This window comes from Synchiropus splendidus, chromosome 9, assembly GCF_027744825.2.
Source record: "Synchiropus splendidus isolate RoL2022-P1 chromosome 9, RoL_Sspl_1.0, whole genome shotgun sequence".
NCBI lineage: Eukaryota > Metazoa > Chordata > Actinopteri > Syngnathiformes > Callionymidae > Synchiropus > Synchiropus splendidus.
The window spans coordinates 19,546,959-19,574,837 of record NC_071342.1 but is presented as its reverse complement, the minus strand read 5'-3'; the positions used below and the strand labels follow the sequence as shown (position 1 = coordinate 19,574,837).

Below are 27,879 nucleotides of genomic sequence, written 5' to 3'. Positions count from 1 at the left end.
ATGCATTCTGAAGTCACGGCGATCCCAGCCACACACGCTGCCTTTAGAGCAGCTGAAGCCTTCGCCTTTTTAAATGCTGTTGGCATCTGCTTCTCTTATGAGCAGTCGTGGTTTTGTTAGCACAAACCTGAGGTGATTCATGTCTCTAGCCTCAGTACTGACACGGATGTTCTGAGAAATGTGAGCTTTGACTGAGGAAAGAGAAAACCTTCCAATGTGATGGACCACTTTTCTAACTTGCAATCTGAGTCCCTGAGTCATGACGGGTGAAGCCTCACCTCATTGAGGAGCCATCCGAGGCTCATGCTCAGCTGTTTTCAGCTTCAGGGCGCCTCCTGGTGGACCGACACATCAACGGTTTGGGACACTTCACGGGGCTTTCTGTTCCCCTTTATTGGAGTTCACTAGATCTGCTGTACACCGAACGACTGCTCCACCGTCAGCTCAGCAGTGACAGAGAGTCTGAGCTAGTTTTGCATTCCCAGGGTGACAGACTGTGATGCACTAGAATGAAGTTTTGCAGCCACTTCCGGTGTTCCTGAGGGCTGACACGTGCACTCACGCCACACAAGACTATTAGCGAACTGAACTCTCCACCATTTTATCAAGCATTTAAAGCCCTTCCATCCACATGATAGATTGAAATAAGTGGGAAGCGTCTTGTCACGTCAGAGATGCGAGAGAGAAACACAGCGGGTGGTGATCCATCATCTTTATTATTAATCGCTTTATCCGACACATACAACCTGGATGTTCGCGGCACGATGGAAGCAGCCTGGAAGTATCAGATGAGCATGCACATCACTAGTCTCACTTGCCGACGGAAAAAAAAGCATCCTTTTTCGTAATAGATCACAGCGGGTGACAAACTCCTCTGTCAATATAGAATATCAACGACTCCTCCAAAGACAGCCACTAAAGAGGCAGGTGGTGATTGTTGAGTTGCATTTGAAAGCAGTTCCACTAGGAGTCGCTATTGTAGAAGGTGACAATAGCGGAACTGAGCGTTAAATAAAACAAGGAAATTAGAAGCTTGTTATTAATATCTGCGGCCAAATGGTTGAATGGTTGTAGACAATTGTTTGCAGAGTTGCTGGCTTAGCGGCGGACGGTGGTCCAGCCGTCGTCGTCTGTCTCGTTCTTGGTGCGGCGTGGGATTTCTTTGTCGGAGCGCCAGGCCTTGTCGCCCTCTGGCTCCCGCTCGCGCTCCCTGGGACGCTCCCGTTCTTCCCGCTTTTCTTCTCCTCCACGACGCCAGGATCCGCCTGTGAAGACAAACCGGTTTGGAATGATCTCAGGCCAGCAAAGAGAAGAGCTACTACTAGGGATCACATTCAAAACCAAGCTGTGAGTCACAGGATGTCCAAAGCGGAAGCCAAAATGGCTGGCTGCCCATTGCAAACCCAGTGTTTGTCTGCAGGTCCACAGCAGATCTCAAATATCAGGCCTGCAGCAATGACTGTGTTTTAATGGGACTTTTCGTATTGTCAGACATCTTCCGTCAGATTGTAGTTTGGAGAAACATTTGGACCACCAGGGGGGCAACAGACATCCTGTAAGCTTTCATGCAGCTCCTGTTTACCATCATCTGCATCTCTTCGTGGACCTCTTTGTTCTTGATCATCACGGCGATCTCTGTCACGCCTGAAGTCCCTGTCACCGCGGCGGTCGTCGCGATCCATCCTGCGATCATCGCGATCCATTCTACGATCATCACGATCCATCCTGCGGTCGTCGCGGTCCATTCTACGGTCATCACGGTCCATTCGGCGGTCGTCTCTGTCGTCATCTCGCCGGGCATCTCTCCAGCTGTTGCCTTCATCGGCCCCTCCTCTCCTCCAGCTGCTCTCCTCCCTAACAAACCAATTCAAGTGTGCGTCACAGTTGACAACACTTGAGGCTTTCACTCGGTCAGGCTGGACGCACCTGGGTGGCTGTCGGTCTCTGAAACTGGGTCGCTCTCCGCCATCTTCATCATCATCATCATCACGGCCTCCGCGACGAGGAGGTCCCCAGCTCTCCTCGCGAGCCTTCTCCCTGTCACGCCAGCCACCTGCCACAAAGATTAAGACTTTGACACATGTTCGTTGCATGAACCCCGGGTACTCAGGATCCACGTACCTGGTCTATTCAGGGGCTTCCATGGTTTGGCGTCATCGCCGTCGAGGTTACGGCGAGGACCATCGTCCATTCCTCGTCTGCTCCCTCTGTCATCATCTCCTCCTCTCCTAGGGCCCCAGTCGTCGTCAGCCAGCCGCCTGGGACCCCTGTCGTCCATGCCTCGGCGTGGACCCCTGTCGTCATCGAAGCCGCGGCGAGGACCACGATCGTCGTCAAAGCCGCGTCTGGGCCCGCGGTCGTCGTCGCCGCCTCGCCTGATTGGACGGTCATCGTCGAAGCCGCGACGTGGACCGCGGTCATCGTCCATCCCTCTTCGCAGAGGACGGTCATCGTCACCGCGACGAGAACCGCGGTCATCGTTGAAGCCTCTGCGAGGACCGCGGTCATCTACACCCCGGCGGAGCCCGTCTCCTCGTCTGAAGGGACCGTCGCGGTCATCCTTCTCTTCATCGCGACCTTCTTGCCGCCACTCCCTGCGAGGACCACTGAGTTAACACAGGCACAGTATTGCATTGCCCCACACACACGTTTGTACCTCACATTGTGAGGTTTCTTAGTGACATCATGCTCTCCCCAGCCTCTCACTCTAAACCAGAGGTGGGCAGTTCATTTTCCAAAAGGGACACATTATAAACTGTGACTGTTGTGAGGGGCCGCAAGGATGGAGGAAGCACGGATATTAAGTGTAAATGTGCATGAACCTATATAAAAATATTCAATTTAATATGCGATTTAATTTGAATATAAATAATAATAAAACTATAGCACATATACAATATATACAATATCAATGAAATATCAAAAGGTAATTAATTTCAAAATATATTTTCTTTCAATGTATTTTGTAGGTTTGGACTCATAAAAGGTCCCCACACGGACACACACACACACACACCTTTCAGGTGCAGGACGGCGCCACTCTGATTCGCCCTCTGTGCGTTTTCTCCATCCGCCCTCATCCCGATCACCCCAGTCCTGCACAGAGAGGACAGATGTCAACATGTACGTTCAAGTTCAAAATAGCCTACAGCATAGTGTGTCTGCGTCACAGACCTTGGACTTCTCCTCGGGTGGGGCTCTTCTCTCCTCTTCGCGGCGGCGCTCGCGCTCCTCTATCTCCTGCTGGCGCTCACGCTGCTTGCGTTCTTGCTCTTGCAGCTTGCGCAGGCGCTCCTGGTACTCCCGCTCCTCCTCCTCACGCTGTTCCTGCTCCAGGCGTTCACGCTCCTCGCGCTCTGTAAGAGAAAACGTTCCGTTTTTCTCTCATTCACTCCGTGTCCGTCTCAGCCCACAACAGGTGCGTGAGCCCACCTTTCTTCAGTTGCTCCTCGCGGATACGTTGCTCCTCCTCTTCTTTCTGGCGGTAGTAAGCATTGCGCCTCTCCTCTTTGCGCTGCCTCTTTCGCTCTTCCAGGCGCTTCTTGCGCTCCTCCACCAAGCGCTCCTGGAAGGCCTTTAACTTTTCCTAAACATGAGAGCAAGATAGTGTGAAATACTGCGAGGGCGATCTGAGGGAAGATAAGTTGTTTCCCACCTCGTAGATGAAACTGCGGGCAGCGGTGATCTTGGACAGGAAGTTTTCTTTGTCCTCCATCATCCTGGACATGCGCTTCTTGTGCTCCAGAGCCTTTTCTCGCTCCACTTTCATGTTACTGATCTGCATGGCAGAACACATCAGATGAACTTCAGCTGAACTTCATGAACAAGCCCTGCTGATGTTTCTCGGCGTGGCCATCTTACCCTCTCCTCCTCCTGCAGCTCCCACAACTCCATGTCTTTGACGCGCTGCTCCTCGTAGGCTTTCTTGATGAGAGGAATTTCCTCAAGCCGCTTTGCTCTTTCGAAGTAGTCGATCTGTGAGCAGAGAAGGTCAGTGGCCGACCTCCAGACAGCGGAACCCACTCACTGTTCTGTGTTTGTTACCTTTTTCTCCTGGTTTTTCAGACGTTCCTGCAGCTCCTTCTTCTCCTTCTCCAGTTGCTCCACCTGCTTGGCCATGATGAAGTCAGTGTCCAGCTCTTCCAGGTTCTGTTGGGAATAAGCAGATTACGAAATGTAAAAACACAAGCTCTTGATTACAGCAAGATTACAGCAACCCAACTCATGTCTGGAGCGTTTTAACTCCACTTCACCTCAATATCGATGTCTTTGAAGGCCTTGGCTCCCAGCTCGGTCTTCTTAATTTGCTCCAGCCGTTCTCGCACAGTCTTCTTCTTGATCTGTTCGTGCTCCTGCATAATGCGTTCCTTCTCCCGCTCCTTGGCTTCCTGGCGCAGGCGCTCCTCCTCGGCCTTGCGAACCTTCTGCATCTCTGCCTCCCTCTGCTCCAGCTCTTCTTTCTCACGCTGAATGTTCAGACTCTCCAGGCGCTCCTTACGTTCCTCAATGGTTTGTCTTCGGGCCAGGATGCGCTGGTGATCTTTGCGGGCATTTTTCAAGTAGGACGCAATGGCCTGCTGGCTCTGCTCCTCACGCTCTTGCTGCAAGAGAGAAACGTTGACTTAGTCTTGTTTGAGAGGACTTGAAAGGGGCGCATGACGGTACTCACCAAGATGGAGGTCGGCTTGATGACCTGGGTGGCCTTGGCCAGAGCAGCAGACATGGCAGTCAGCTGGTTCCTTATCTGCTCGGAAGGCATATTTTGTAGGAAAGGCCCAACTGGTGCATCCTCTTTAGTGGAGTAGTTCAGGTCTGATCCAAAGCTCAGGGTCCTGGAGGTGTGGTCGATGCGGACCTGCGGTATGATGATATGGATATCAATCGTGACATGACGCCCTTCACTTTGAAGACCACATCATCTCCAAACTCACTTGCAGATCACAGTGTCTGGCAGCGTCCACAATGGAGCGCTCCAGCTGGAAGGCATCCACAAAGGGAACCAGAGAAGCCAAGCGATTGAACTCGATGCTCTGGTAGATTTGAGCAACCTTAAAGAGGAAAAGAACAAAAAAAGTTGAGTTTGACTGCAACTTACTTTCCTTTAACATAAAAATCCGGATTGTCACCTGCTGCAGGAGCCTCAGGATGGTGTTGCTCTGCAGGTGAGGGACGTAGTGCTGAAGATCTGACTCCTTCTCTGCCTGGTCCCTGACCCAGTCCAGCACCTTGGTGACTCTGCCGCTGAGCTTCAGTGGATGGAAGTCCACCTCCAGCCAGTTGTAAAGATCCTTGACCTCTGGCACCACGTACTGCAGCAGGTTGAACCTCACCTTCAAAACAAAAAAGAAACAGTCATAAGTGTAGACAAAAAGAAAGAGAAACAGCAGCAAGTGGTACCGTCCTTCGTACCATGTCATTGATAAGAGACTGCCGAGTGGGAGGGGACTGCAGGCCCAGGAGTGTGGCCAGACGACGGTGTTTCTCCACGATGATGCCGTCCATGTCCAGCAGCCGAGCAATGTCTGTGCGCTCCGGAGTGATGGGGATGGAGAGAGTGGCCAGGAGCACTCGAGTTGACATCCTGCTCATTCACAGTGGGTTAGTATCAAATGAGGAAACATGAATTCTCTCTCTGCACACGATGAAGGACCAACCTCTGCATTTCATCCTGAGTCAGATTTTTGCGCATCTCTCTGGAGAGATGGTAGAGGCGGTGGAGGGTGCTGGCGTGGAAGAGAGCATTCCCAGATTTCCAGAAGACAGTCGACACCTTGTTGTAGTAGTTGGCCATGAGTTGTGGTTTGGGCGGCTTTTTGGAAAGAGCAAAGAGTCCGTGGATGTCCTCAACCGCCTTGAACGCTTCCTAAAACAGGAAAGAAAAATCAGCAATCAAGAGGGGAAATAAATTTAATATATATACATATATGGCAAAAGATGAGCTTGATGTGTGTGGAAAGACGAACCTGCCAGAGCTCCATACTGATGGCGCTGTCCAGCTGCACCAGCCGGGTCTCCAGGTGCATGGACTGACTCTCCGGGTTGTTCAGGTTGATGGCCGTGCTCTGGTTGTGGTGGCGCTGGATCTGGCCCAGATGCATACGCAGGTTGTCACAGAGTTTGCGAAACTCTGCTTTGCGTGTGTACTGAAGGCAGAACTTGAATGCTGTTGAAAACACAGAAAATGAGTTTGTGGTATTCACTGAAGATCTGATGGAGAATTGTAGCAAGAACTTTCTTCAATTCCATAATTGTCCAAATCTACCTTGCTGGGCGATGTCATGGTACAGCCGCTCCACCTTGGAGTTGTTTCTTAGCAGGTCCAAACACTGGCGGTAAGACTCCCACAGAAACTTCACCCAAGGCGTCAACAGCAGACGATCAGTTCTGTCCTGAGTGTCCTCGCCACTCACAGCACTCAGGAGGACGCTGAAATCAGACAAGGTTTCAAATTGTTTAACAACTGGTTTTACAGCAGAGGCAGAGGAAGCTTGGCATGTGCTAAGGCTAAGCTGAATGATTCAATACTTAAATAAATAAGATGAGAAAGGCAGATTACGAAAAGTCTTTACTTTCTTTCACTTTCACAAAAGTAACAATGCCAGTATTTACTGTCAGAGTACATGATTAGTATCACTATTTTTTACACCCATGTCATGGGCATCCTCACCTTTCTGGAGTCTGAATGTTGTCCAGATCCTCAATGTCCAAAACCATCTGCTGCGACTCCTCTTTGGCAGTCTCAGTCTTCTCCTCCGCCAGCTTCAGGTAAGCGCGGACAACATCTTCCAGAGATTTGATGTTCACCTACAGGGAAAGGTTGATGTTCATCAAACATGCGTATCGCAGACCAAAACATGAATCCCATCAACTGTGAACACAGACCTGCTGGCAGATGTTCTTGTACTGGTAAAGACCCTCCTTGGCCAGGTGACTCTTGCGCAGGTCCACGCAGAGCTCCAAGTATTTGAGCATAATAGGCTCGTGGATCTTCTGCCATGTCCGATGCTTCTTGCTTTTGATGACATCGTACAAGACGTCCAAGGCAGGTTGCTTTTTGCCAACTTCCAAAAACTCTGGATGCAACACAGAAGGATAAGATTAATCACAAGCAGGATTTCCATGTATTGTGATCTACAATCTTTAGACTTAAAGTAGCTGAGTGTTCTCTACAGACAACTTGATTGTGATGTGAGCAAGAGGAAGATCCAGTCTGGAAGAGTTTCAGTTGCAGATATTTTGCATAATGCTTCCTAAAAACTGAGCCATTTACTGATCTGGTTGGTGTGGATGTTCTCACAATCGTTATTGTTTGTAGTTTTCTTATCGCGTATCGGTGCTGTTTCCCAGGTGTAACTTTCACAGAGAATGCATTGCATGATTAGATCTTTGCGACCGAGAGCTCATATTATCGGACCGCTATTGTTTACACTCACACACAAGAACGGTTGTGGTTTAACAATGCGGCAATGCATCTACCTGGTTCTGTAGGCCTAACAACGCATGGTCGATGGACCAAGCATTAAAATAGACAGAATCAACGGGTTTCATAAGCCGACACTCGCAAAGAAGTAATATAAAATGACCATACTAGATCCATCTCAATTGTGACTTGCTATACGAAACAGTTGCTGTAGCGCGTTCGCTCTGATACTAACATGGCCCCGGCGCCATACTAGCAGTTAGCTGGAAATGCTAAGGTGAGCTAGCTTCCACCGGCTGGTTAGACGAAACCTTAGTTATATCACTCACCGTTCGCTCGTTTCAGAGCATTCTCTGGGCGTTGGAAATACGCCGGCATCCTGGTGGTTTTTAAGAGACAACCAAACTGTCCTTGTTTTCGTTATGTAGTCAGATATCAACTACAGTCCATCCAGAGCATGCAGCTTCAGCCTCCGCGCTGACTGTAAGGGAAGGAGCTCGTGAGTGGTTGACGTAGGACAACGAAGCACTTCCGGGCCACCAATGCGAGGGTCACCCAGCACAGGCATGTTTCAGATTAAAAGTATCACATACAGGAACCAACTGAGTAAACGACCCATTGTTACATTTGCAAGAAGCTATGTGTAGCACCGAGGAATTTAATAAGTTATTCACTTCAGTCTTTAGCTATATATTACTGCTACCGTACTGTACTTAAAATATGCTTGTTGGTGTGAGAAGGACAACTCAGATTTTAAAAGCCAATGTGATTAAAGTCTAATAATGTGTTTGTTGTATTATTCTTTATTTTAAACGACATAATGGCAAGTCAATTTTAACTCATGACATCGTAGGCAAACCACCGTACAGCTAGTGGATAAATATACACTCAACCACCAGTTTGCAATATTTTCTGTGTCATTACTTTTGACGGATAGTGTTGAGATTCATTTTGTTTGTCACTTGTATTTTTCTTTGAAATATTCGCGTAATGTCCAGTATGTACTTGAACGCAGCACATGCCTTTTCTGATTGGACACGAACAAGCACATGACCTACCGTCCCGGAAGAAGGCAACATTTTCTTCCATCCTGACAGCTAAGTTATCCATCCAAGTAAACAGCTCAATAGCATCTTATGCGTGGGTGTGATCTCTTCTGCAGCACATTTAAAGCCCGTGGCGTCCACAGAGGTGCGTCACATATTTTGTAAGAACAAGTTGTCGTTTCATGCTCTTAACTCTTTTACTCTCCAGGTATGGAACATGGCAGCTACTGAAACACAACTCATGTTAAGTGTCGGCCTGATCGGTGAGTTTTTAAACTAATCGGCTGTTGAAAATGCTAAAGCATCACATGACTACATTGTGACTTGGAGTCTGCCTGCCCAAGTTAACTTCCTGTTTGTGCTCTGGCTGTCGGACAACACCGCTCAGCAGATTCTAATCAAATGTTTCACCCAGAAAAGGATGTGAATGGAGACACCTTGTGGGTTTGGTGTTACCCTTCTGTGGGACCAGACCTGAGGGAGGTCCTGCTCAGAAAGTGCTGTCTGATCCAAGGAGGAGGACATTTCCACACCTTTGTGTTCGGCCAGTTTTGTCGTACCTGGTATTATATCACTACACTTGAAGTTCAAGAACCTACCGCCCTGACCAAGGTAATGCAGCAGCAATTGGGCCGCACATCTGTTTCATGTTGGCTTCAAGATGGATTTTCTTCTAGGTCACTCACTTTTCACTAGTTATTACGTCAAAAGACTTCAACCCTGAGAAGTACGCTGCCCTGAGTCGGATACTATGCCGGTACGTTGTCCTTTATCATCTGCTCTGCTCCACTTGGTCGTCACGAACATTAGTGAACGTTAACATATTTCAGCTTCTCACAAAAAGTGGTAACCGTGACACTCATTGTATCTTCAGGACATACATGAAACACGGGAGCCCGGTGAACATGATGGAGGCGTACATGGCCGTCCTCACCAAAGGCATCTGCCAGAGTGATGAGAACGGCTCCTTCGTCATCCGGGACTACGATGTCAGGAAGGCCTACTTGGCTGGATCAGTCAAAGGTGAGCAGCAAAAGGATCAACCTTTTCTGGAAGCTGTAGCTCTGTGACAATCCCGACGACAAGTGAAATGAAAGAAGAGTGAAAAGTCGACTCGTCCTCAGATGTGGTTTCTCAGTTTGGTCTGGAGACCATTATCCTCTACACCGCTCTCATGCTGAAGAAGAGGATTGTGGTTCACCATCCCCGCATTGAGGCCCTGCTGGAGTTCACCAGGTAAACATGAGGAACTGCCGTCCTCTCACTGGAGATCTGAGCATGTGGGCCAGCCACCTGGCACCACTGCCACCTGCTGGTAGTAATAGATACTGCCAATAACATAGTGACTCCTTGAAGTTACACTACAACTTGAATTCCAATCTGGATGAACGACAAGAAGTGGTGGTTTCTTCTCCTCCTCCTCAGAGTTCTCCCAGCTCTGACGTGGCACAGGAAGGACTGGTCCATCCTGCACCCGTACGTCCACCTGACAGACCCTGAGCTGGAGGATCTGAGGAAAGTCCCCGGTGAGGCGCCCCATGCTGGTTATTGATCTGACACCATGTGCCGCCTGAGAGCTCATCCTGAGTCTTCTCCATCTTCTGCTCCGCAGGGTACATAGCAGGATTTGTGGACCCAGAAGTGGGCAACAGATCGGACTTGTTCGATGTTTATGTGAACCTCCCGGACAGTGTCATCACAGTCTCCCAGAGCGCCAAAGGTCCAGCCTGATCTCGTCTCTCGGAGCAGTGGCACTCATGCTCTCTCTCTCCCCGCAGAGGCCATGAGCATGGGGAAGCTTCACAAGGACATCGGTCACCTCATCGTCCAGTCCGCTGAAGACCCGGAGAAGTCGGACAGCCAGGTCATCAAGGTGAGAAACCACTCTGCCGACTGTTTGGGCTGTGGTAATGACCAGGTGTGTCCACACATGCAGGACATCTCCGTGAAGACAAAGGAGATTCTGGCGAACCTGCTGGCTCTGGCCCAAGAGTGTGAGGGCTCCAAACTCACTCTGGACAGCCTGAAGAAGCGCCACTTCCCTCCGCCCACAGAGAACTTCCTGTTCCACCTGGCAGCCGCCGAGCAGCTCTTACTCATCTGAGACACTTCCCTTGTCAGAGGTCAGGACCCTCTGTGACCTCCAGCCAAGGTCACACGTGACAAAATTTCCATTCACACTGAAACAAGTGAGATGGAAACCACACGCACAGGAGAACAACACATATCTTAAGTAAAGAGATGATGAACACATGAAAGGTACAGACAATGTGGAAAGGTCAGAAACAAAATGAAATTGAAATAAAACCAGGTGCTGTCTGCCCATTTGAGTCATGACTGGTCACCGGAGCAACGGATTCTCCTTTATCAACCTGTTTTGTGCCAACATATAAATGAAATAGAAGAAACCACAACTCAATGGGTTTATTTCAGGAAAGACTCATTTTCCTCGGGCAGAGTGGAGAACAGACAGCAGACTGGAGTGGCACAGCTCCAGTCACCACAGACTTTTGTAACTCAGACAGACTTTGTGTGTGTGATATTAACTGAATAACAGACGTGTATTTATAGCAGCTGGCACCCAGCGCCTCACAGATATGCTGTATTTTCATGATCCTCTCTAAATGTTTCATATTGTACTGAAATAAACCTGTGTGGGCTTCAGAGTGGCGTCCAGGTGTTGGTCACAGTCCTCTGTGGTAGTAGAGCTGGGAGTCTGGCGATGAGGCAGACAGCTCCTGCTCCAGACTCTCCGTCTTTATCTGAAGAGAAGACAGAACAGTGACGCGCGAGAGTTCTGTAGCTTAGAGCAGGGGTTCTGAACCTTTTTGATCTGGGGGCCCACCTTTCCCAGAACAAATGGGCCTGGGGCCCATTCAAGTAATAGAACTGATTCATTACTCTTGATTTCATTTGTGATCAATAACTATATTTAATCTACTTACATGTAAACAAACCAAAACCTTGTGAAATGACAAGAAACCATGTGCTCATCGCAAAGATATTTGTCATAGAAAAGTCCAACCAGCAGCAGAACCAGGTGTAAGTCATATTCATCAAATTTACTAAAGAAAGAAAATACACTTGATGCAAACTGTTGAGAAAATTGGAAAAAATTAATAAAATTTCTGAATTTCTGAATAAATATAATAAAACCATGTCTAAATATCATAAAATAAAAAGTATTATATTTTATTTAAACTCCAAAGAAGTGAAGTGTAAATAAAATCTTCAATCGCCATAAAATCTTCTAATTAATATTCAAAACTGTGTCAACAGGTCACTTACTTTATCATTTTTTCTTTTCAAGAACTTCTCCATAGTTAGTAACTATCACAGATTTGCAGCTGTCAAGTCAATTCAGTGACACGCTACATGTATTAAAGCTCAGCGTCCTGTGGCCCAGAGGTGTAAAACAAAAAAACTTTTAGTGGCCCCTTCGGGTGGGTGCTCACGGCCCCACCCATGGGCCCCGGCCCTGTGGTCAAGAATCCCTGGTTTAGAGCTTCTTCAGCTGAGTGCAGGAGTCAGTTCTCATCTCACCGTTCCCAGCTGAGGAAAGAGGCTGAGCGACACTGGGATCATCAGCTGGAACACAAGCATGGTGCCCATGGTTCGGAGCGGACCCAACAGCCGGGGGCTCTTCTGGAACCGTCTAGTTCTGGAAGGTTGAGCTGGTTTAGATTATGTTGCCCTTTAGTTTGGTTTCATGGCGATGATCATACATGGAAACTGACTGACCTTTTCAAGAGGGAGACCAGCAGCTGAGGGACGGCAGCCGTCGTTCCAAACATCACTGCTCTGGACAGAGCAGTCTCCTTCACTGCCTGGACAGAGACACCAGGGGAGTGATGAGTATGGTACAACACACCAGAGGAAGATACTGAGGAAGTTAGCAAGATGGAGGGGAGAGGCAGTGTTGGACCAAAAACAACCACTGATCTTCACAGATGTGGAGAGTGAGGACTTGAAGAGGACAGTTGTTAAGATGTGTTTAACGTTCTCTGTCAGTTAAGTGGAACACGATGCTATGTTTATGAAGAAAATACATTTAAAACACAAATATTTGGCTATAAAGAAAGAGGAGAGATGGAAAGAGGTTGACCTTCCGTCCCGCTGCTGGAGAGACTCCCACAAGGTTCCCGCTCCCGTCGAACACCTGGATCCCGTCTTCAGTCTCCTGATTCCGGATGACGTACACGGAGAATGCAGCAAGAGCAGCTGGAGAGTAAACTTTTTAGCTTCCTCCACTTCAGATTGAAAATAGACGGGCGAGTCACCTGAGATGGGGATGGGACAGACGTTCCTCAGGAAACTCTGGGCTCCTGCGGCGCTGATGCCAAGTCTGTTGATGATGATCTGAGGAAGAGCCTGGAGAGATGACAATCAATATCAATAAATCCAACACAAATTCTGATATGAAGAGACCAAGACGTGATCAGTGTGAAACACAAGAACTTTAAGCTAATAAACATCAAAAATAACAAGTCATATTTGTAAAAAACAAATACACACCCCGGCACAAGTTGCGTAGGTGACGGTTCCAGCCATCAACAGCGTCTGGCTCGGAGGCATCTTCTCCTGGGTGAGAGACAAAGAGGACCAACAGCCACAGTTGAAGGAGCAGGTCAGGAGACTGTGCTGTGATGCTCTCAAGTCCTGACAGAGCATCCAGTGATGGCAAGTCCAGAGTTGACTCTGGATAAAACTCACATCACTGTGCTGCGTTCAGGGTCACCAGCACGATTCTGTGCCTCATGTGCACATACCTCCAGAGAACTTCTGTTGGCTTGTGTGAAGCCAGCCATGTAGAACTGGACTGGGAACTGCAACACACGGAGTCACAGGTCACGACTGGACGTGGACACGTCTGACGTGCTGCTGCAAGCTCACCTGGCAGAGCAGAGCCGTTCTGACGGTGGTGTGAGGTAGAAAACTGGCCATGACCTGCACACGGAGAGCAGGGTCAGCTTCGTCACGTGGTTATTATGGGATGTCAGACTCACCACTGGGGTGCACAGCGGCAACAGTGCTGTGAAGCAGAGGCACAAGTTAGCAGGGTTGGAGCTCCAGAACAGGTCTGCACGCCACCTACCTGGAGGCCTGAAGGCCAGTGGAAGCACGGTGCCAGACGCTGCGTGGACGGAAGACTGCGAGTGCAGAAGGGAATGTTGGGAATGAATGAAGGAAGTTTGTGCCGTCAATAGAGAGGGAGTCAACACTCACAAGAGAAAGGTGCGTCGCTTGTTGATTCTGGAGGAAGGGAAACAGCCGTTGTTATTGGACTTCATCATGATGCGATGTGGATCAGTCATCTTACTTGTTGGCTGGCATCACTTCCCAGAAGACTATGGGCCTCTTCGACCTCATGCTGAGACACACAGATTCACAGTTACAATTATCTGGATGTGACAAGCGGAGATGACGGCGCACCTGTGTGGAGAGCAGCAGGACGGGGTCCAGCAGGTCAGCCCAGATCTTCAGCCTGCTGAGGAACGACTGAGCCAGAGGAGAAGAATGGATGAATGCATGAATGAAGGGGGGTTTCTTCGTGACTGTTACCTGTCCGTGCGTTTGCCAATAAAGCAAGTTGGTATCCATGGCGACAGCGATGTCAGCTTGACAGAATATTTACATCATGGCAACGATCACGCCGCTGAGGTCAAGTCCCGACACTTCCGGGTTTAGTCACGTGGCTACAGCGAGACGCCTTCACGCCCCACGTTAATTGTATTCGAGGCGTTCCGGCGGAAACACATTCACAAGGGTTTTTTGCTGAAAAGTATTTGATTAATTACGTATATAATACTCTAATATATAATATATAATAACTCTAGTCTAATAATCTTTTGATTTAAAAATATAATCTTACAATCTTAGTTATCATTGTCGTAAGCCGTGTTTACATTTCAAATGTTTTTTTTTAATGATGTGCTTTAATTGTGTTCATTATTTGGCGCACAAATGCGTCAAGGTTATGTCACCCACGCGCCCTCTTTGGTCTGCTCCCGCCCCTTGACGTCATCATCCAACATGGCGGCCAGACTCGGGACACTTCTCAGGACGTCTGTAAGTTCAAACTCATTCAATCTCGAGCGTGCGTCACTTCGTTGACCTTTTACCTCGCTCGCTTTGATTTCACAACGGCCTCGTGTAGCCGCAAACCACGACATTACCGAGCTTTTCCATGCGGGCGTTATTTGTGGCGCACTTTTTACGGAGCCGGAGCACCTGTTGGTGAAACCTCTGGTCTGCGGCCGCAAACTGGACGCACGTGGTTGGACCTAGACCCACACATGTTGTGTAAATTAAACCCAAGTTTTGGTTCATAATGCTGAAATTAGTCCAAAATGACAGTGATAATGGGATTTTGGTGTGAAGTAGAGATGGGTGAATGAGGCGTCATAAAGCGCACACACTGTTGGACATTATGCAGTCAACCTACTCGACAGACTGAATCATCTCAAGTCTCAAGTCTCCACATTCATTAGTATTATGAAAGTATTATTCCATATCTTTAAATGTTGTGAGCATGTATCTTAATGTGAAAACGATGTGAATGAGGATGGTTTTTGGACAAATTTTTATGAAAAAAAAAACGTTTTTCCAATGTTTTCAAATTGTCTAAATTAAGTGTGTTGTGTTTCTTGCCAAAAACAACGTGAATAGTGAACTAACAGTGACCTGAAATGAATTTGAATTAGACTGGAACAAGACAAGTCGAAAATCTGAGACAAACTGGGTAAAACAAGGAGATTGAAATGAATGCATTGTATTCCGATAGGAGATCAAAATGGTTCCACACGGCAGTCGACACTGTTCATCGGTCACATGATTGTCTTAAAGCACATTGGTGTTGGGAGACCCATCGCTAGTGTGAAGTTATGTCATTGGGGTCGAATATCAGGTGGAAACGTGAATGAAGCGGATGTTCATGTCATGTTGCAGATGAGAGCGGTGGCGACGGCGGCCACTCGAACTGAAAGCCTGGCGGCTGCTCCAGCGCTTCAGAGAGCCTGCTTCTCCACCGGTACGTCCTCATCAGGATGATGGTGCTGTCCCGCCAGCTCAGCTCACTCTCACCGGTGCTTCTCTCCAGGCGCTCACAGGTGGGCGGCCGCCGTCACCCAACCTGCTCCGCCTTTCAAAGCCACCGCCGTGCACAACGGGGACTTCAAAGAGATGAGTCTGGAGGACTTCAAGGGCAAATACCTGGTTCTGTTCTTCTACCCGCTCGACTTGTGAGTCCGGACTTGTTCACCAGTCCGTGCTCTTCGTGCCTAACCAGACCCTCTGCTGCTCTCCTGCAGCACCTTTGTGTGTCCGACGGAAATCATCTCCTTCAGCAACAAGGCCAACGAGTTCCACGATATCAACTGTGAGGTGGTGGCTGTGTCGGTGGACTCTCACTTCACACACCTGGCCTGGACCAACACGTCCCGCAAGGTGAGATTCTTTCAATGCAGAACTAGGGCGCCTGCTTTTAATGGGCGAGACAACAGAGGTGTTGCCGCTGACATTCTTAATGTTTGGCTGATACATTCAGACTGTTGGTTGTAATCCAGTGTCAACTGTTAATTTCAGTGGCCTGTTTTGAGTCACACATCTCTGATTCACTATAAGATGTGGACAAGCGTTTCAAATGTCTGGTGCTGTGTGACAGGCTGGAGGTCTGGGCAGCATCCACATCCCTCTGCTGTCCGATCTCAACAAGCAGATTTCCAGAGACTACGGTGTCCTGCTGGAGGGTCCAGGAATTGCACTGAGGTGAGGACGCACAAGGGTCCTCACAAAGGCACTTGAAGTTGAAGCCTTATCTCTGTCAGGGGTTTGTTCATCATCGATCCCAACGGTGTGGTGAAGCACATGAGTGTGAACGACCTGCCGGTGGGCCGCAGCGTGGACGAGACGCTTCGGCTGGTCAAAGCCTTCCAGTACGTGGAGACACATGGGGAAGTCTGTCCCGCCAGCTGGACCCCGGACTCTCCCACTGTGAGTTCCACACATGCTCACCTTCCGCCTCCCGACACTGCGCCCTCTGAATCCTGCTCCCTTGTTTCATAGATCAAACCCACTCCTGACGGATCCAAGGAGTATTTTGAAAAAGTCAACTGAGTGAAGGTTGAAGTTAGTTCCAGGACCTCAGTGCTGAACGGGTCAGTTCACTATTGAAGCTGGATGTTAGCCATCATCAAAAGCAATCCAAATAAATGCTTTGTTAGTGATCTACTTTTTTCCATGTAAAATAAAGTGGACACCTAAAACGCAGAACAAGACTGCATCGCTTCAGTAATTGATCTCTGCTCTGTTTTTCTTCTGAGGTTGTGTCCATCTTTTTTTTTTTAATATTTGGTTTCCTTTTTTGTGCCCGTTTTTTCCAACTTGTGTTTCCCCAAGAGAAGCACTTCCCACTGCTGTTTTGGAGGGTGACACTGTCACATATTTGATAGTTTTCCATACATTTGGAACTCGATTGAAGCCGCCAGAGGAGGAAGGTTCATGGTCCTCTGTAAGCTTGTAACTGGAGCTACAAGTGGATCAGGACCTTCTCTGGGGTCTTACAAGGACTGAACACAGTGATATGAAATCAGATCTTTTCTGTAACTGGAAGTAGTAGGTTTGTGACACTCCTGGAAGACTGCATGAAGTTACAGCAATGTACTTGATCCACAGTCCACATCATCAAAGTCGATCACCTTCACTCACTCGGGGACTATACACCAACAAAACACTCTAGAGCCTCTTCTTGCAGACATGAAACCAGTGGGAACCATAGCCTGTGTCACTGCTCTCGCCATCAGGTTCAAGAGGACAGCTCAGGACCCCTGTACATAAACATGTTTATTTCTCTTTATACAGCAAGTTAATATGCAGATTAATGACGTCTGAGAAGACATCCGCACACAACATGAGGTGCCGAAACCAACTTCAGATGGAGAGAACTGCAAATTAAGGGGAGAGGCATCTCCACTTCTCTTCACATCGGGAACAGACTGTATTTACACGTCATGAGACCGTAACACTCCGCAGCTGTGTGTGGATATGAAAACATCGAGTGTACATAAACTTCACTTTGTACAGTATGTTTGCAGAGACGCCCGAGTCCTTCTGACATTCACGGATGACGTTTCAGGTTCGGCAACAGAAAAGGGAGGGAGGAAGGGGCGGGGCTGGATGGTGAAGCAGATCTCACGGGGCCTTTTTTTTAAAGCTTTAAATGATAAAATGTGACTGAGCTGTACGTGGGTGGCGAGCTGTGGCGGGAGGAAGCCCGGCTTGGCGTCCTGGAGACTTCATGCAAATCAGGCAGGATGAAACAGCGCCCTCTAGCCCCAACCAAAGCACCAAAACAAAGAAAAAAAAAAAAGAACAGACTTGATTTGTTAAAAAAAAACACCCTGTAGTAAATCTGTACAACGAAAATACATTTGGGATCTACACCTAAAGGTACATTACGGTTATATACACACTCTCCCCGTCCATATATTATCTTTACAAGTAGACTTCATTCAGACCCAAACATTTAGAAAACAAGACTCCACGGGAAATGAGATGTTCTCCTGCCGTCACAGCGGGGCCACTCTGATCTGGATGGACTGCTACTGTAACAGGGACGTGAGGATGTGTGGGGTGGCAACTCGACAGCTCAATTTTTAGGACGCTTTCGCTGTGGAACGTTGACGAACATTTTAAGAGGATACAAAATAGAAATCAAGTCCGAAGTGGGCAACTCAGACGTACGCAGAGACTCTCAACCGCACTGGGGCCTCTTCACTGAAGAGAGCTACATTGTTCCATGTCAACATCTTCTCTGGTGTCGGGTGGGACTACGGTTGGAAAAACTGTCAGCCTCAAGCGTTCGCCCCAACGTTTGTTTGGTAGCAACCGATAAAAACCGAACCTCGGGGGTGAAACCTCGTCCTCTCGTTCGCTTGGTGTCTCAGCGCAGAGATTCATTCAGAAAATGGAAAAAACTACAAAGTGAGATTCTCGCAATCTCCTCGCAAGAAAGAAAAGGAAAGAATGAGTTGTGCCTGCCGTCTCCCAGGATTCGCGGAGGCAACTCCATGAACATCCCTGCGACGCTGCTCCGCTCTTTAGTCGATTTTCACATTTGTGTAGATCTTCCTCACGAAGGCACTTGTTCCCATGTAACCGACCGCACCTGCAACACAAACACCAGCCCAGGGTCACGTGACTTCACGGGTGCGGAACATCTCTAACATTAGAACCAGACTTGGGAATGACTAGAGGAAGCATTTCCTCTGACAGTATGAGCTGCAGTTTAAGGAGACGTCCTTGTCCTGACAGACAGCTGCTCTGCCAGTTCATCCCTGTTGCATAAGCACAATGACAACAAGCCCGAGGAGACAGATGCCGGCGCAGTTTCAGTCTTTTTTTTTAACTTTCATCTGTTCTATATTTACACTTCTCTCCGGAATGGTGACGCAGCCAAATGTTTCTTGCTCCCAAACACAAGCATGAAGGTCACTCACCACACATGATTCCCAGAGCGGTGCTGAACACGGCCATGTAGCCGAAGTAGAAGGACGTCTGGAAGAGCCCGTACATCCTGCAGAGAGAGGCACGGATTACATTCTTCACCACAGTGACACACATCTTGAGTCCAAAGACGACGCCTACAGCTGAAAATACCAGTCCAACAAGAAACCGCAGCCTTCAATTCTCCTTCCCCTTTTGTCAATGAAAAGTGACTCTAGCACCCAGCTCTATTCAGTCCTCAGGGCGCATTTGACACCAACCCACCTGGAGGAACCAAGACCTCACATCATGAAAACGCAGCAGATTAAATTCTAACATCTCAGGATGAGCTCCATCACTGAAACCTCCCACAGCACTTCCTCGTGTCCATGACTCGAGAACCTGCCTGCTGCACTTGAGTTGACCAGTATTACCTGCAGATCCAGCTACACTTGGCAAGTTTGCAAGATTAGAGAGAAGATAGCTCCACTTACTTGGTTTTGAAGAAGTAGTAGTAAAAGGAGTACATGTAAACGTAAACAGCCGTGGACGCCGCAGAGAGGAAGCTTGTCCATTGCCTGGAAAACACACAACATCAATAATGAAAGTGTGTGTCAGCAAGAAACTGTATCCTTCAGCTGAGGAGAGGGCAAAAATACCTAGCAGTTTTCTCATTATAAAACCACATCTTTTGAGACTACCTTGCCACAGTTGCAAAGACGATATGACTCGCGATAAATTTGTTCTCAGTTCCTAGTTTTGCATCATTTTATTTTAGTTGGGGGACTAATCTTTATTTGGCATTTATTTGGTTATGCATTTAGTTTTAAGCCAACTGTTCCGAACTGAGGTGATGCCTTATGAGTTTCAATAAAGGTTTGAAGTAAAGCATCATGCTAGCGTAGGTATTGTGGGTCAGAGAAGGGACTGGAAGTTCTGCTTTTGACCAGCCTGAGTTTAAAGAGCATGAACCCAACAATCCATCATTTCCACTTTCCCAACTTTTTACTGGTGTTTTCATTCGCCAGAGTGAATGACTTTCAAATATTTCGGTGATATTGGTCTCTTAAATGGGGTAAATAATTGTGCACATCATTCATGACTGTCGAGAAGTTTACAGACAACTGCTGGCTGACAGCATCAATAGTAATCACAGTCATCAATTAAGGTGAGGTAGAAAAATGAAATTTGAAGGTGACAAATACAGAGCTTGACAGAAATGCTCGGCTGAGACACATCACCTATTGAGAGCCTGCCAAACAATGTACTCACTGACTTGTAATTTAACATTTTCACGCTGGATTAGGTAAGAAAACATGACAAAACAGCTGCGTATTGAACATCATTGTAAAAGCTCTGCTGCAACACTCACCATCTGTAGTCTTCGGCGTTGAGCAGGAAGTACGTGCACACGATGGTGACGCACACCGTCACGATGCACAGGATCACCAGGACCAGCATCATGAAGCCGTAGACGTAGTAGATCTTGTAGGCCCAGAATGAGGTGAAGATGAAATACCTGCGCGAGACACCAGAAACATCAGTGCTTCTGCCAGCGTGAGGTAAACACCTTCAGCACGGTGACTCACATCTCAATAAAAATGGAGCCGAACGGCAGGATTCCTCCGAGGCAGACGATGACAGCTGGCTCCATGAACCTGAGGACACGAGGTTGGAATTCATCGTCAACTGTGGTCCCACTTATTGTTTTAGAAGGGAAAGTAGAATGTTGCTTTCCGATGAAATTCAAAGACGCAGCCAGTCGGGTCTCCTGGCTGCCGGCCCGCCAGCCTGGCAGCAGATCTCAAACATTAATACCCGCTTTATTGCATCAGGACTTTTGATTTCCCAGACTGCTGAACCATTGCGTCCTTCACGCCCGGCGTCACCACCGGCTCAAACTCACCATTTCTTCTCCGGGATGGGCCGGGGAACAGCGTTCACCCGACAGGGGAAGTTGGGCTGGCCGGAGAGATTCCTCCCCAAAATGGTTCCCACCAGATTTAGAGGCAGAATCACGAAGAAGCAGATGCAGCAAACAGCCACCTGCAGGACACAGATGGTTCCCGAGTCGTCACCATCTATCTACATCATGTTTTCAAACATTCATCTGTTTAATGGGATCACTTTCCAATCATCAATTAGTGCAAACACGACTGGCTTTTTAGAGGAGCAGTTAATCAAATTGTGTTGTTCAGGCCTCTAGAGAAGGAAGTTAACTTTCTAGAGTCAGAGCAGAACTTGCCAGCGGATGTTCCCTGCTGCGACATGCTGCTGAGTCAAACTCACCATGGTTCCAAAAGGAATAGCTCTTGAGGCGTGGTAGTAGATTGCAATGAAGTTGATGAAGAACGCCGTCCCACACACCATGGCGGGGATCATGAAGGCGCCGATGAACATCTGCTTTATCCACCTCCTGCCTGTTTATAGCATAACACCATGGATATTATTACTTAAGGCACACAGAGTGCTTACAGCGAGGGGCAATATTTTACCTCCTTGTTTTGCATACAAGCTCCCGCCAAAGTAGCCGTTGACTGGGGACGTTGCAGCGTAAACAAAGATGGCTGTACTCAGCATGGAGCCTCTCCTGCAGTGAGAGAAAATGTTTTTAGTTCGAGACCCATCTTTCTGCCTGGAAATACTCACAGTTAAATGTATATCAGTGAGTCTGTATTGAAGTAGATGCTAAATTCAGATGATCATTTGAATATGCAGAAGATGGAGCTATATTTCAAGGTATTAATAGTTCAGTCTGACTCGGCAGTAGGACACAAAACACAGAGGATCAAAAGAATGAAACAAATTTATGGGACAATAAAGAATGCTCAAGAAAGTTTTTCTTGAGCAAAAATACACCAATGAGGTGGGTTAACATTGGTGTCATCCCTAAACCCCAGTGGTTTCACGGTGATACCATTAGAACGATTCAGTCCTGAGATGAATCAGGAAAATCTGACTGTTCCACTAAAATGATGACACGGCAGTTTAAAGTAAAACATGAGGCCATAACTTGGACTGAAAGGAAGATAGTCTTTAAAGTAGTGTAACAAAGGTGCATCTGGTGACTCTCACAAGTCAAGTCAGATCACTCACTCTGTGTACAGATCCTCCACCATTGCCACGACAATAACGATGAGTGACACAGAGAAGATCTGGCAGCCGGAGCCAATTAGTGAGGAGAAGATCAGCGGATGGCTGGAGGGTCGGAACACATCACCGTGGACCTGCTTCCAGCCATACTCGTCGCCCAGATCGCGGTCCTGGGAGAAACCACAAGAACAGATTTTCCATGAGAAAAAAACTTCTAAGACAAGCGTCCGAATAAGTCTTCAAGTCCAACGCACCATGTCATCCATTTCTTCTTCTTTGCTGTATCGGGCGTAATCCTTTCTGAGGGTTCTCATCAAGATCATGGAGACCAGACCCACCAGGAAAATGACCATCATGAAGGAGTTGAAGATGGAAAACCAATGGATCTGAAACAAGAAAGCAACACACTGTTGAAGACATTCTTCAGGTTTCTTCAGAGAAATTCTCTCATTAAATTGTTCACTTTGGAATAACCAAAGTAGTTGCCACATCCCAGTTATTCATTTTGTGATGGTAATTATTAAGAACAAACAAAAATACCTTCATCAACATTATATAAACATGTTCTTAAAAACGAATCTGTTTTTCCAAAATTTGGACAAGCTATTTTTTATGAATTCATAATAAGAAGAATGGTAAAAACATATTACCTAACATTTCACAATAAATAAGAAGGTATTATATATTTACACAACTGAACTCTAGTAGTTCCTTAATGACTAAAATATTTGACCCAGTTCCAGTACTTATGACGAAGTACAACGATAACGTGACAACAATATGACAACATTGGCTCTTCACTCAAAAGCATGTGCCCTAGCAGTGTATATGTTGATATGAAGTGGGAAAGGCAAGTAAAAACTGAGGCATAAGAATGTGAACAGATAGAGTTTGTCTCCTTCAGTCTTCCTATCTCACTGTTCTCTTCACATATTTGCCTTCTTCACCCGTGATTGAAATCGAAAAGTACCCTTCAAGAGACCACATACTGATGTGGCTGCGGATGAAGGTGCTACTGTTGAGGGACATCTTGCTAACATGTTCTAAATTAATATTGTTTTGTGCTTTCATTCATGTCAGTGGATGAATAATTCAACCCACACACCCAGACAGGAACATCTCGTAACAGTAGTGTCGTGGCTCAGATGCACCCAGACCTTGGTTCTTATTAAAAGTCACACAGACACACAGACACACAGACACACACACACACACACACACACACACACACACACACACACACACACACACACACACACACACACACACACACACACACACACACACACACACACACACACACACACACACACACACACACACACACACACACACACACACGGTGATAACAACAAGAAAGATCATGTCCTTGTCTACACTGATTAAATAGTCCGTCTCAGCTCACCCTATGCTGGAAGAAAGAGGGGTCCAAGTACTTGTCGAACCTGTCCTCGAACTTCACATCAGACTTCTTCCACTTCACCTGTGACAGAGGTTTACAGATTAAAACTTGTGACAGTGATTAAGTGAGTACTGGAGTAGTTACCGAGTAAGACATCGCAATCCTGGTGTTGGGAACCAGTCGTACTTTGCTTTCACTGGTCAGATTCACGTCAACAATTCTGTTGCCATTGAAGCCGATCTCCAGCTTCTTGTAGGTCCACAGGTAGTGGTCTTCCCCGTTTTCATCGGCCTCCCCAACAATGCCTACGCAAAAACACATTTATAATTTTATTTAGGGCACAGTAAAAGCCCTCCGACTTCAACGCAATAAAATTGAGATGGAAGCAACATATTCAGGGTAGCAAATAAGCATTTTTATTTTATAACCATTGTCCTGAACTCCAATCAACACAAAGAATCATGTTATTTGCATCTTTGCAAACAGCTGAACCATACTTGCAACAACAACCACAGAGGGCACACAGGGGACACAGACACAGAGAGAAGAAAAGAATCTTGAAGGATTATAAGCGACCTGGTTCCAGCCTAATGTCAGATGGGATCAGATCCAGTGAACCTTCTGTCCACTCAGAAATAAAATGACAATATACAATAGTCACAGTTCACCCCTGAATGATGCCAAGTCACCAGAAAGACAAACAGAGCCACTGTGCTGCGCATCACACCAAGATAGTTCAAGGTTCATTCAAAATTATTGTTGCTTAAGCTTTAATAATGTACAACATTGTGTGCATTAGCAGAGCCACACCTACGACCAACAAGCAGACGCAGTGATGTTTGAGGAACTGAGGGAGTGGTACCACCCTGCAAACTCAGTACAAAAACCAGCTCAGTCCTACATGGAGTTTAATAAGAAATGATGTACATTAGTGACAACTTCCGCCACAGCATTTGTCAGAACACAAAGCACTACAAAATACAGATTTGACCTGTCCTCACAATTGAACTGAGAACTGTTGCTGTCAATAATCCAGCATAACTTTGACATTTAAATCATGATTTTTAAAAAAACAGCCAAATATTTTAAAAATCCGGTTTGGCTCTTTTACTGTGAACAAACCTGACACAACAGAGCCAGTACACGCACAAAAGAAAGATGCAAATCTTGCCATGGGACTTGACCAATAAGTACAATAGCAGCTAAAAGTTACAGCACAACAGCGCTCACTTACAGGTTCGACAGGTTCTCTAATGATTTAGGAGTTTCTTATTCAAATGAAAGTGGAATTGTAGCTCTGAGAATAACAGCCAGAAGAGATCCAAAAGAAGCAAGGTGACTTTTAGAGAAACTATTTTCCTGTCTGATTCCTGGATAACTTAAATAAGGTTAAGGAAAATATGTCAAAAGTGTGAACATAATATCTATATTAGGGTTCATGAAAAAGCCATTTAAGAGCGAACAAAGGGAAAAAGGAAGTCATACATGACGATAGTGTTTCAGCTGATAAAAACAACTTTTTTTAAGGAATGGCTGTCGTATTCAGTATGATTATTAAAATTATTTTGACCAATGAAACTTCATGCCAACAGTTTATATACCACAGCACTGAGTAAAATGTTATCAGGTTGTGGGCAACTAAAAAAACAGAGCTTATGACAAGCTAAAATCTCAACGTAATGGTCCACTAATGTCAAGTCCAACACAAAGAATTATTATTAACCCACTGATTTTGAATAACTCATTTTCTGTCACCATCACTGGCTTTCATCCAAACAGTCAGTTCCTGGAAGGACTGCAAAAGAAGGTCAATGCTTGAGGAGCCCCAGTTTCATTCCCCAGCTCAAAGAATCAATTTAGAACGTGAACCCTAGATAGGAGACCATGGTGCTTGCATGGCTTAGAGGATAATGTCACGCAGATTTAAGATTTGAAAGGTTTGAGATGGACGATTGTCCTTTCCAAACAATATACAATCCTCACATTCCAGTGAAATGATCGGCTCCCTCAGCTAAAAGACTAAGATTTACATGACTCACCTCCACCCTTTACTTACACGGTCAGATGCCTTTAAATTATTTAATTACTTATTAGGAAATACCACAAGGCCTTTACTTGTAGAGTTCTCCATCATGATATCAATGATTAAAGAGAATCAAAGGAGCACAGTGCAGATACCGATCAGTCAGCATCAAACCAACATTAGCCACATTACATATCACTTAAAACCAACGTATGCTCACTGTCCAAGACATCAACCCAGTTTCAATTAAGTCCGTAAATTTGCAAGATACTCACCCCAGATGGGAAGGTCATCGATATACATTTGGTACCAGTAGTGATTCTTAATGGCATAGACAAAAGCATCACGCTTGGCTTTGTCCAGATCAATTTCACAGTATGTCGTCTGCATGACCTCATCTGCAAAAACATTACCATTATTCATAAACAAAAGAAACATCTTAAAAGTGGGAATGCTCCAAGCATTTCATGTAAAACAATACCTTTGAACTTGATGTCAAGGCCGCTGAACTCCAGCTCCACTCCCTGCAACGCCTCTCCAAGAGTTTCATGGTAATGACTGATGGTCTTCTTTGTGCCCACGCAGAAGGGCAAAGAGAAATACTTGTATGTCTCCTGGCGATTGTGGTAAGGCCCCACCGTGTTCATCCATAAAACTACCTCCTCTTTATCTGTGTACTGTGGACGAAAGCAAAACTTGTAATGTTTCCACCAAATGCATAGCTTCAGCGATATTAACAAGTTGCAGAATTTGAATGTCTGGACCCAACATCACAACTGTTGTTCTCAAACTACGGGTTCATAAATCGTGCCCAACATATTCACAGCTTTTCAAATATATTTAGATGGTGGTTGCGACTGTGCACTTTGGGATAAACACACTTTAACAATAAAACTTCCAATTCCAAGGCTACTACTTTGAGGTAGCACAAAACATATGTAAATCTCACTGTGTTACGCTTATGAGTAACTCTTAACTTTATACCTGTAAATCAGTAATCTCATTCCCTATATTTACTTTCAGATGAGGTAATTGAAGTATTCTTAAAAGGAACTTACACATGCGTAATAAGCGCAACTATGGACTATGTCGTGAGCTTTTCCAGGAAGCGCACTAAATAATACTAAACCAGTATGATAGTTGACATTTAGGATGTCGTCCGTTTGGGAAAGATTCGAAGTTTAACAACAACGGTGGCAAAGTTCATTTCCACCAATGTAGTAAAATGTGCATAACCAGGGCCCGGACGTGCAACCCGGTATTCCGGTATCGCGCAACTAAACTAACAAATGCCACAGATCAGCGTGTCTTGGTTTAGACTCGGACTGGTTCATACATCAACTCGAACCGTAATGCTTGAGTCTAGAATGCCAACTCACTCCAGAAAGCGAGCAACAGAGCATTTGTCGCCGGTGACAAATGAAGGCTTTGTGCTAGCAGGCTAACAAGCAACCACTGGACTTCAGATAAAATGTGTTGACGCGTTAGCTCTCCGTCTGAAGACCTTCCGCCATTAACCTTATGAAATGACAGCAGCAATGCAAACCGTGGCGCGTCTAGTTTTTAAACGGGTATATTTTTGTGAAACTAGCATCCAATGCTAGCAGCTACACAGAGGCTTCCACTATACATTCGGCCTCCGCTCTCTCACCGTGTGTACGTGTTCATCCGCCTCCACAGGTAATAAAGAACCCGCGACAATGAGGAACACCGCTGCTGCCACTTTCCACCTGGAAGATCCCATTATTTTCGGGGGAAAACGCAGAAATATCGGGGACGTTGAATGGCTATCCCACCTTCTTCCTGGTTCTATGACAGGCAGTTTTTAGGATGCGCTCGTACGCATATGGCGTAGTGCTTTACCAACAGACCCATTTACGTCTATGATTGGCCAAAACGCGTCACGTGCATCGTGGCAGCCAATCGCACCGCACGCCGGTGAACAACCGGTGAGTAAAGAAACCCTGTCCGCAATCTTCAGCCACGTCACCCGACTGCCAAAATTGGAGCTTCACCCTTTCGTATGTCAATTCTCCGGAAGGCACCTGACACTTATAAGTCCGCCTGTTAGGCATTCTAGCTCAAGTGCTCATCGTTTTATACACATAACGTGACGGGAAAAAAGCCAAGTGTAACATTTATATTAAAGGATTCATTGCTTAGTTTCGTCATCACTACATAGTACCAGCGGAGTTTTTTTTTCTTTAAAATTCATTTCTTTAAATAAGAGTCACTGGCATTAGAGGAGATGCAAAAAGGGTCATTTTTAGGAACAAAAAAAATCATGATGAACATGCAGTAACAGGTGCTGCAAAACATTTGAATTCCGTATTTAATAGATTAGTGAACTCTTTCTGTTGGGGGAAGAGCTGAGCCAGAAGACAGAGCTGTCAATAATACCAGTGGATTCATG

General features: G+C 46.5%; 5 protein-coding genes across 6 annotated transcripts; 2 read left to right on the top strand and 3 right to left on the bottom strand.

Moving 5' to 3' along the window:
- Nucleotides 1-684: 684 nt before the first annotated feature.
- Nucleotides 685-7,919, bottom strand: eif3s10 (eukaryotic translation initiation factor 3, subunit 10 (theta)). Its single transcript, XM_053875313.1, has 21 exons — nucleotides 7,750-7,919; nucleotides 6,883-7,073; nucleotides 6,668-6,804; nucleotides 6,263-6,426; nucleotides 5,964-6,163; nucleotides 5,655-5,863; nucleotides 5,410-5,581; nucleotides 5,127-5,330; nucleotides 4,932-5,048; nucleotides 4,670-4,855; nucleotides 4,254-4,601; nucleotides 4,045-4,149; nucleotides 3,862-3,975; nucleotides 3,656-3,778; nucleotides 3,433-3,586; nucleotides 3,175-3,356; nucleotides 3,017-3,096; nucleotides 2,122-2,594; nucleotides 1,927-2,053; nucleotides 1,583-1,854; nucleotides 685-1,265 (listed from the first exon to the last, which is right to left on the bottom strand). Exons 1-21 carry the CDS (start codon nucleotides 7,796-7,798, stop codon nucleotides 1,099-1,101), a joined length of 3,774 nt encoding a protein of 1,257 aa, XP_053731288.1. The 5' UTR covers nucleotides 7,799-7,919; the 3' UTR covers nucleotides 685-1,098.
- Nucleotides 7,173-11,130, top strand: dennd10 (DENN domain containing 10). Of its 2 annotated transcripts, none has more exons than XM_053875315.1 (10): nucleotides 7,173-8,560; nucleotides 8,675-8,729; nucleotides 8,882-9,078; nucleotides 9,144-9,223; nucleotides 9,341-9,489; nucleotides 9,591-9,702; nucleotides 9,892-9,992; nucleotides 10,079-10,186; nucleotides 10,245-10,339; nucleotides 10,403-11,130. In XM_053875315.1, the coding sequence occupies exons 2-10, from the start codon at nucleotides 8,684-8,686 to the stop codon at nucleotides 10,568-10,570; spliced, it is 1,056 nt and encodes a 351-aa protein (XP_053731290.1). In that variant the 5' UTR covers nucleotides 7,173-8,560; nucleotides 8,675-8,683; the 3' UTR covers nucleotides 10,571-11,130. The 2 variants fall into 2 exon arrangements, with proteins under 2 accessions (XP_053731290.1, XP_053731289.1); XM_053875314.1 differs by having other exon boundaries at nucleotides 7,176-8,611.
- Nucleotides 10,863-14,161, bottom strand: sfxn4 (sideroflexin 4). The gene is made up of 14 exons (XM_053875316.1): nucleotides 14,029-14,161; nucleotides 13,900-13,965; nucleotides 13,787-13,837; nucleotides 13,693-13,719; nucleotides 13,562-13,616; nucleotides 13,473-13,498; nucleotides 13,360-13,413; nucleotides 13,236-13,292; nucleotides 12,982-13,047; nucleotides 12,747-12,837; nucleotides 12,572-12,687; nucleotides 12,208-12,293; nucleotides 12,010-12,127; nucleotides 10,863-11,228 (listed from the first exon to the last, which is right to left on the bottom strand). The coding sequence occupies exons 1-14, from the start codon at nucleotides 14,065-14,067 to the stop codon at nucleotides 11,151-11,153; spliced, it is 930 nt and encodes a 309-aa protein (XP_053731291.1). The 5' UTR covers nucleotides 14,068-14,161; the 3' UTR covers nucleotides 10,863-11,150.
- Nucleotides 14,162-14,479: 318 nt separating this feature from the next.
- On the top strand, nucleotides 14,480-16,748 carry prdx3 (peroxiredoxin 3). Its single transcript, XM_053875013.1, has 7 exons — nucleotides 14,480-14,535; nucleotides 15,415-15,496; nucleotides 15,566-15,707; nucleotides 15,777-15,912; nucleotides 16,130-16,233; nucleotides 16,293-16,458; nucleotides 16,531-16,748. Exons 1-7 carry the CDS (start codon nucleotides 14,500-14,502, stop codon nucleotides 16,579-16,581), a joined length of 717 nt encoding a protein of 238 aa, XP_053730988.1. The 5' UTR covers nucleotides 14,480-14,499; the 3' UTR covers nucleotides 16,582-16,748.
- Nucleotides 16,749-17,289: 541 nt separating this feature from the next.
- On the bottom strand, nucleotides 17,290-27,531 carry tm9sf3 (transmembrane 9 superfamily member 3). Its single transcript, XM_053875012.1, has 15 exons — nucleotides 27,118-27,531; nucleotides 25,948-26,143; nucleotides 25,742-25,864; nucleotides 23,588-23,748; nucleotides 23,447-23,524; nucleotides 22,296-22,427; nucleotides 22,045-22,211; nucleotides 21,444-21,538; nucleotides 21,238-21,368; nucleotides 20,855-20,994; nucleotides 20,538-20,606; nucleotides 20,321-20,467; nucleotides 19,443-19,526; nucleotides 18,963-19,039; nucleotides 17,290-18,631 (listed from the first exon to the last, which is right to left on the bottom strand). The coding sequence occupies exons 1-15, from the start codon at nucleotides 27,208-27,210 to the stop codon at nucleotides 18,564-18,566; spliced, it is 1,761 nt and encodes a 586-aa protein (XP_053730987.1). The 5' UTR covers nucleotides 27,211-27,531; the 3' UTR covers nucleotides 17,290-18,563.
- Nucleotides 27,532-27,879: the final 348 nt, after the last annotated feature.

Excerpts from the sequence above, each read along its gene's own strand:
- eif3s10 (XM_053875313.1), bottom strand. The coding sequence starts at position 7,798 with ATGCCGGCGTATTTCCAACGCCCAGAGAATGCTCTGAAACGAGCGAAC. Across the intron at positions 5,049-5,126 it reads TCCTGAGGCTCCTGCAGCAG|GTTGCTCAAATCTACCAGAG; the intron begins GTGACAATCCGG and ends TTCCTCTTTAAG. Across the intron at positions 1,855-1,926 it reads AGAGACCGACAGCCACCCAG|GGAGGAGAGCAGCTGGAGGA; the intron begins GTGCGTCCAGCC and ends TTGGTTTGTTAG.
- dennd10 (XM_053875315.1), top strand. The coding sequence starts at position 8,684 with ATGGCAGCTACTGAAACACAACTCATGTTAAGTGTCGGCCTGATCG. Across the intron at positions 8,730-8,881 it reads GTTAAGTGTCGGCCTGATCG|AAAAGGATGTGAATGGAGAC; the intron begins GTGAGTTTTTAA and ends TGTTTCACCCAG. Across the intron at positions 10,340-10,402 it reads CGGACAGCCAGGTCATCAAG|GACATCTCCGTGAAGACAAA; the intron begins GTGAGAAACCAC and ends CCACACATGCAG.
- sfxn4 (XM_053875316.1), bottom strand. The coding sequence starts at position 14,067 with ATGGATACCAACTTGCTTTATTGGCAAACGCACGGACAG. Across the intron at positions 13,617-13,692 it reads AAGCGACGCACCTTTCTCTT|TCTTCCGTCCACGCAGCGTC; the intron begins GTGAGTGTTGAC and ends CTGCACTCGCAG. Across the intron at positions 12,294-12,571 it reads CTCCAGCAGCGGGACGGAAG|GCAGTGAAGGAGACTGCTCT; the intron begins GTCAACCTCTTT and ends GTCTCTGTCCAG.
- prdx3 (XM_053875013.1), top strand. The coding sequence starts at position 14,500 with ATGGCGGCCAGACTCGGGACACTTCTCAGGACGTCT. Across the intron at positions 15,708-15,776 it reads TTCTTCTACCCGCTCGACTT|CACCTTTGTGTGTCCGACGG; the intron begins GTGAGTCCGGAC and ends GCTCTCCTGCAG. Across the intron at positions 15,913-16,129 it reads GGACCAACACGTCCCGCAAG|GCTGGAGGTCTGGGCAGCAT; the intron begins GTGAGATTCTTT and ends GCTGTGTGACAG.
- tm9sf3 (XM_053875012.1), bottom strand. The coding sequence starts at position 27,210 with ATGGGATCTTCCAGGTGGAAAGTGGCAGCAGCGGTGTTCCTCATTGTC. Across the intron at positions 26,144-27,117 it reads CGGATGAACACGTACACACG|TACACAGATAAAGAGGAGGT; the intron begins GTGAGAGAGCGG and ends TTTCGTCCACAG. Across the intron at positions 23,749-25,741 it reads CGATGACCTTCCCATCTGGG|GCATTGTTGGGGAGGCCGAT; the intron begins GTGAGTATCTTG and ends GTTTTTGCGTAG.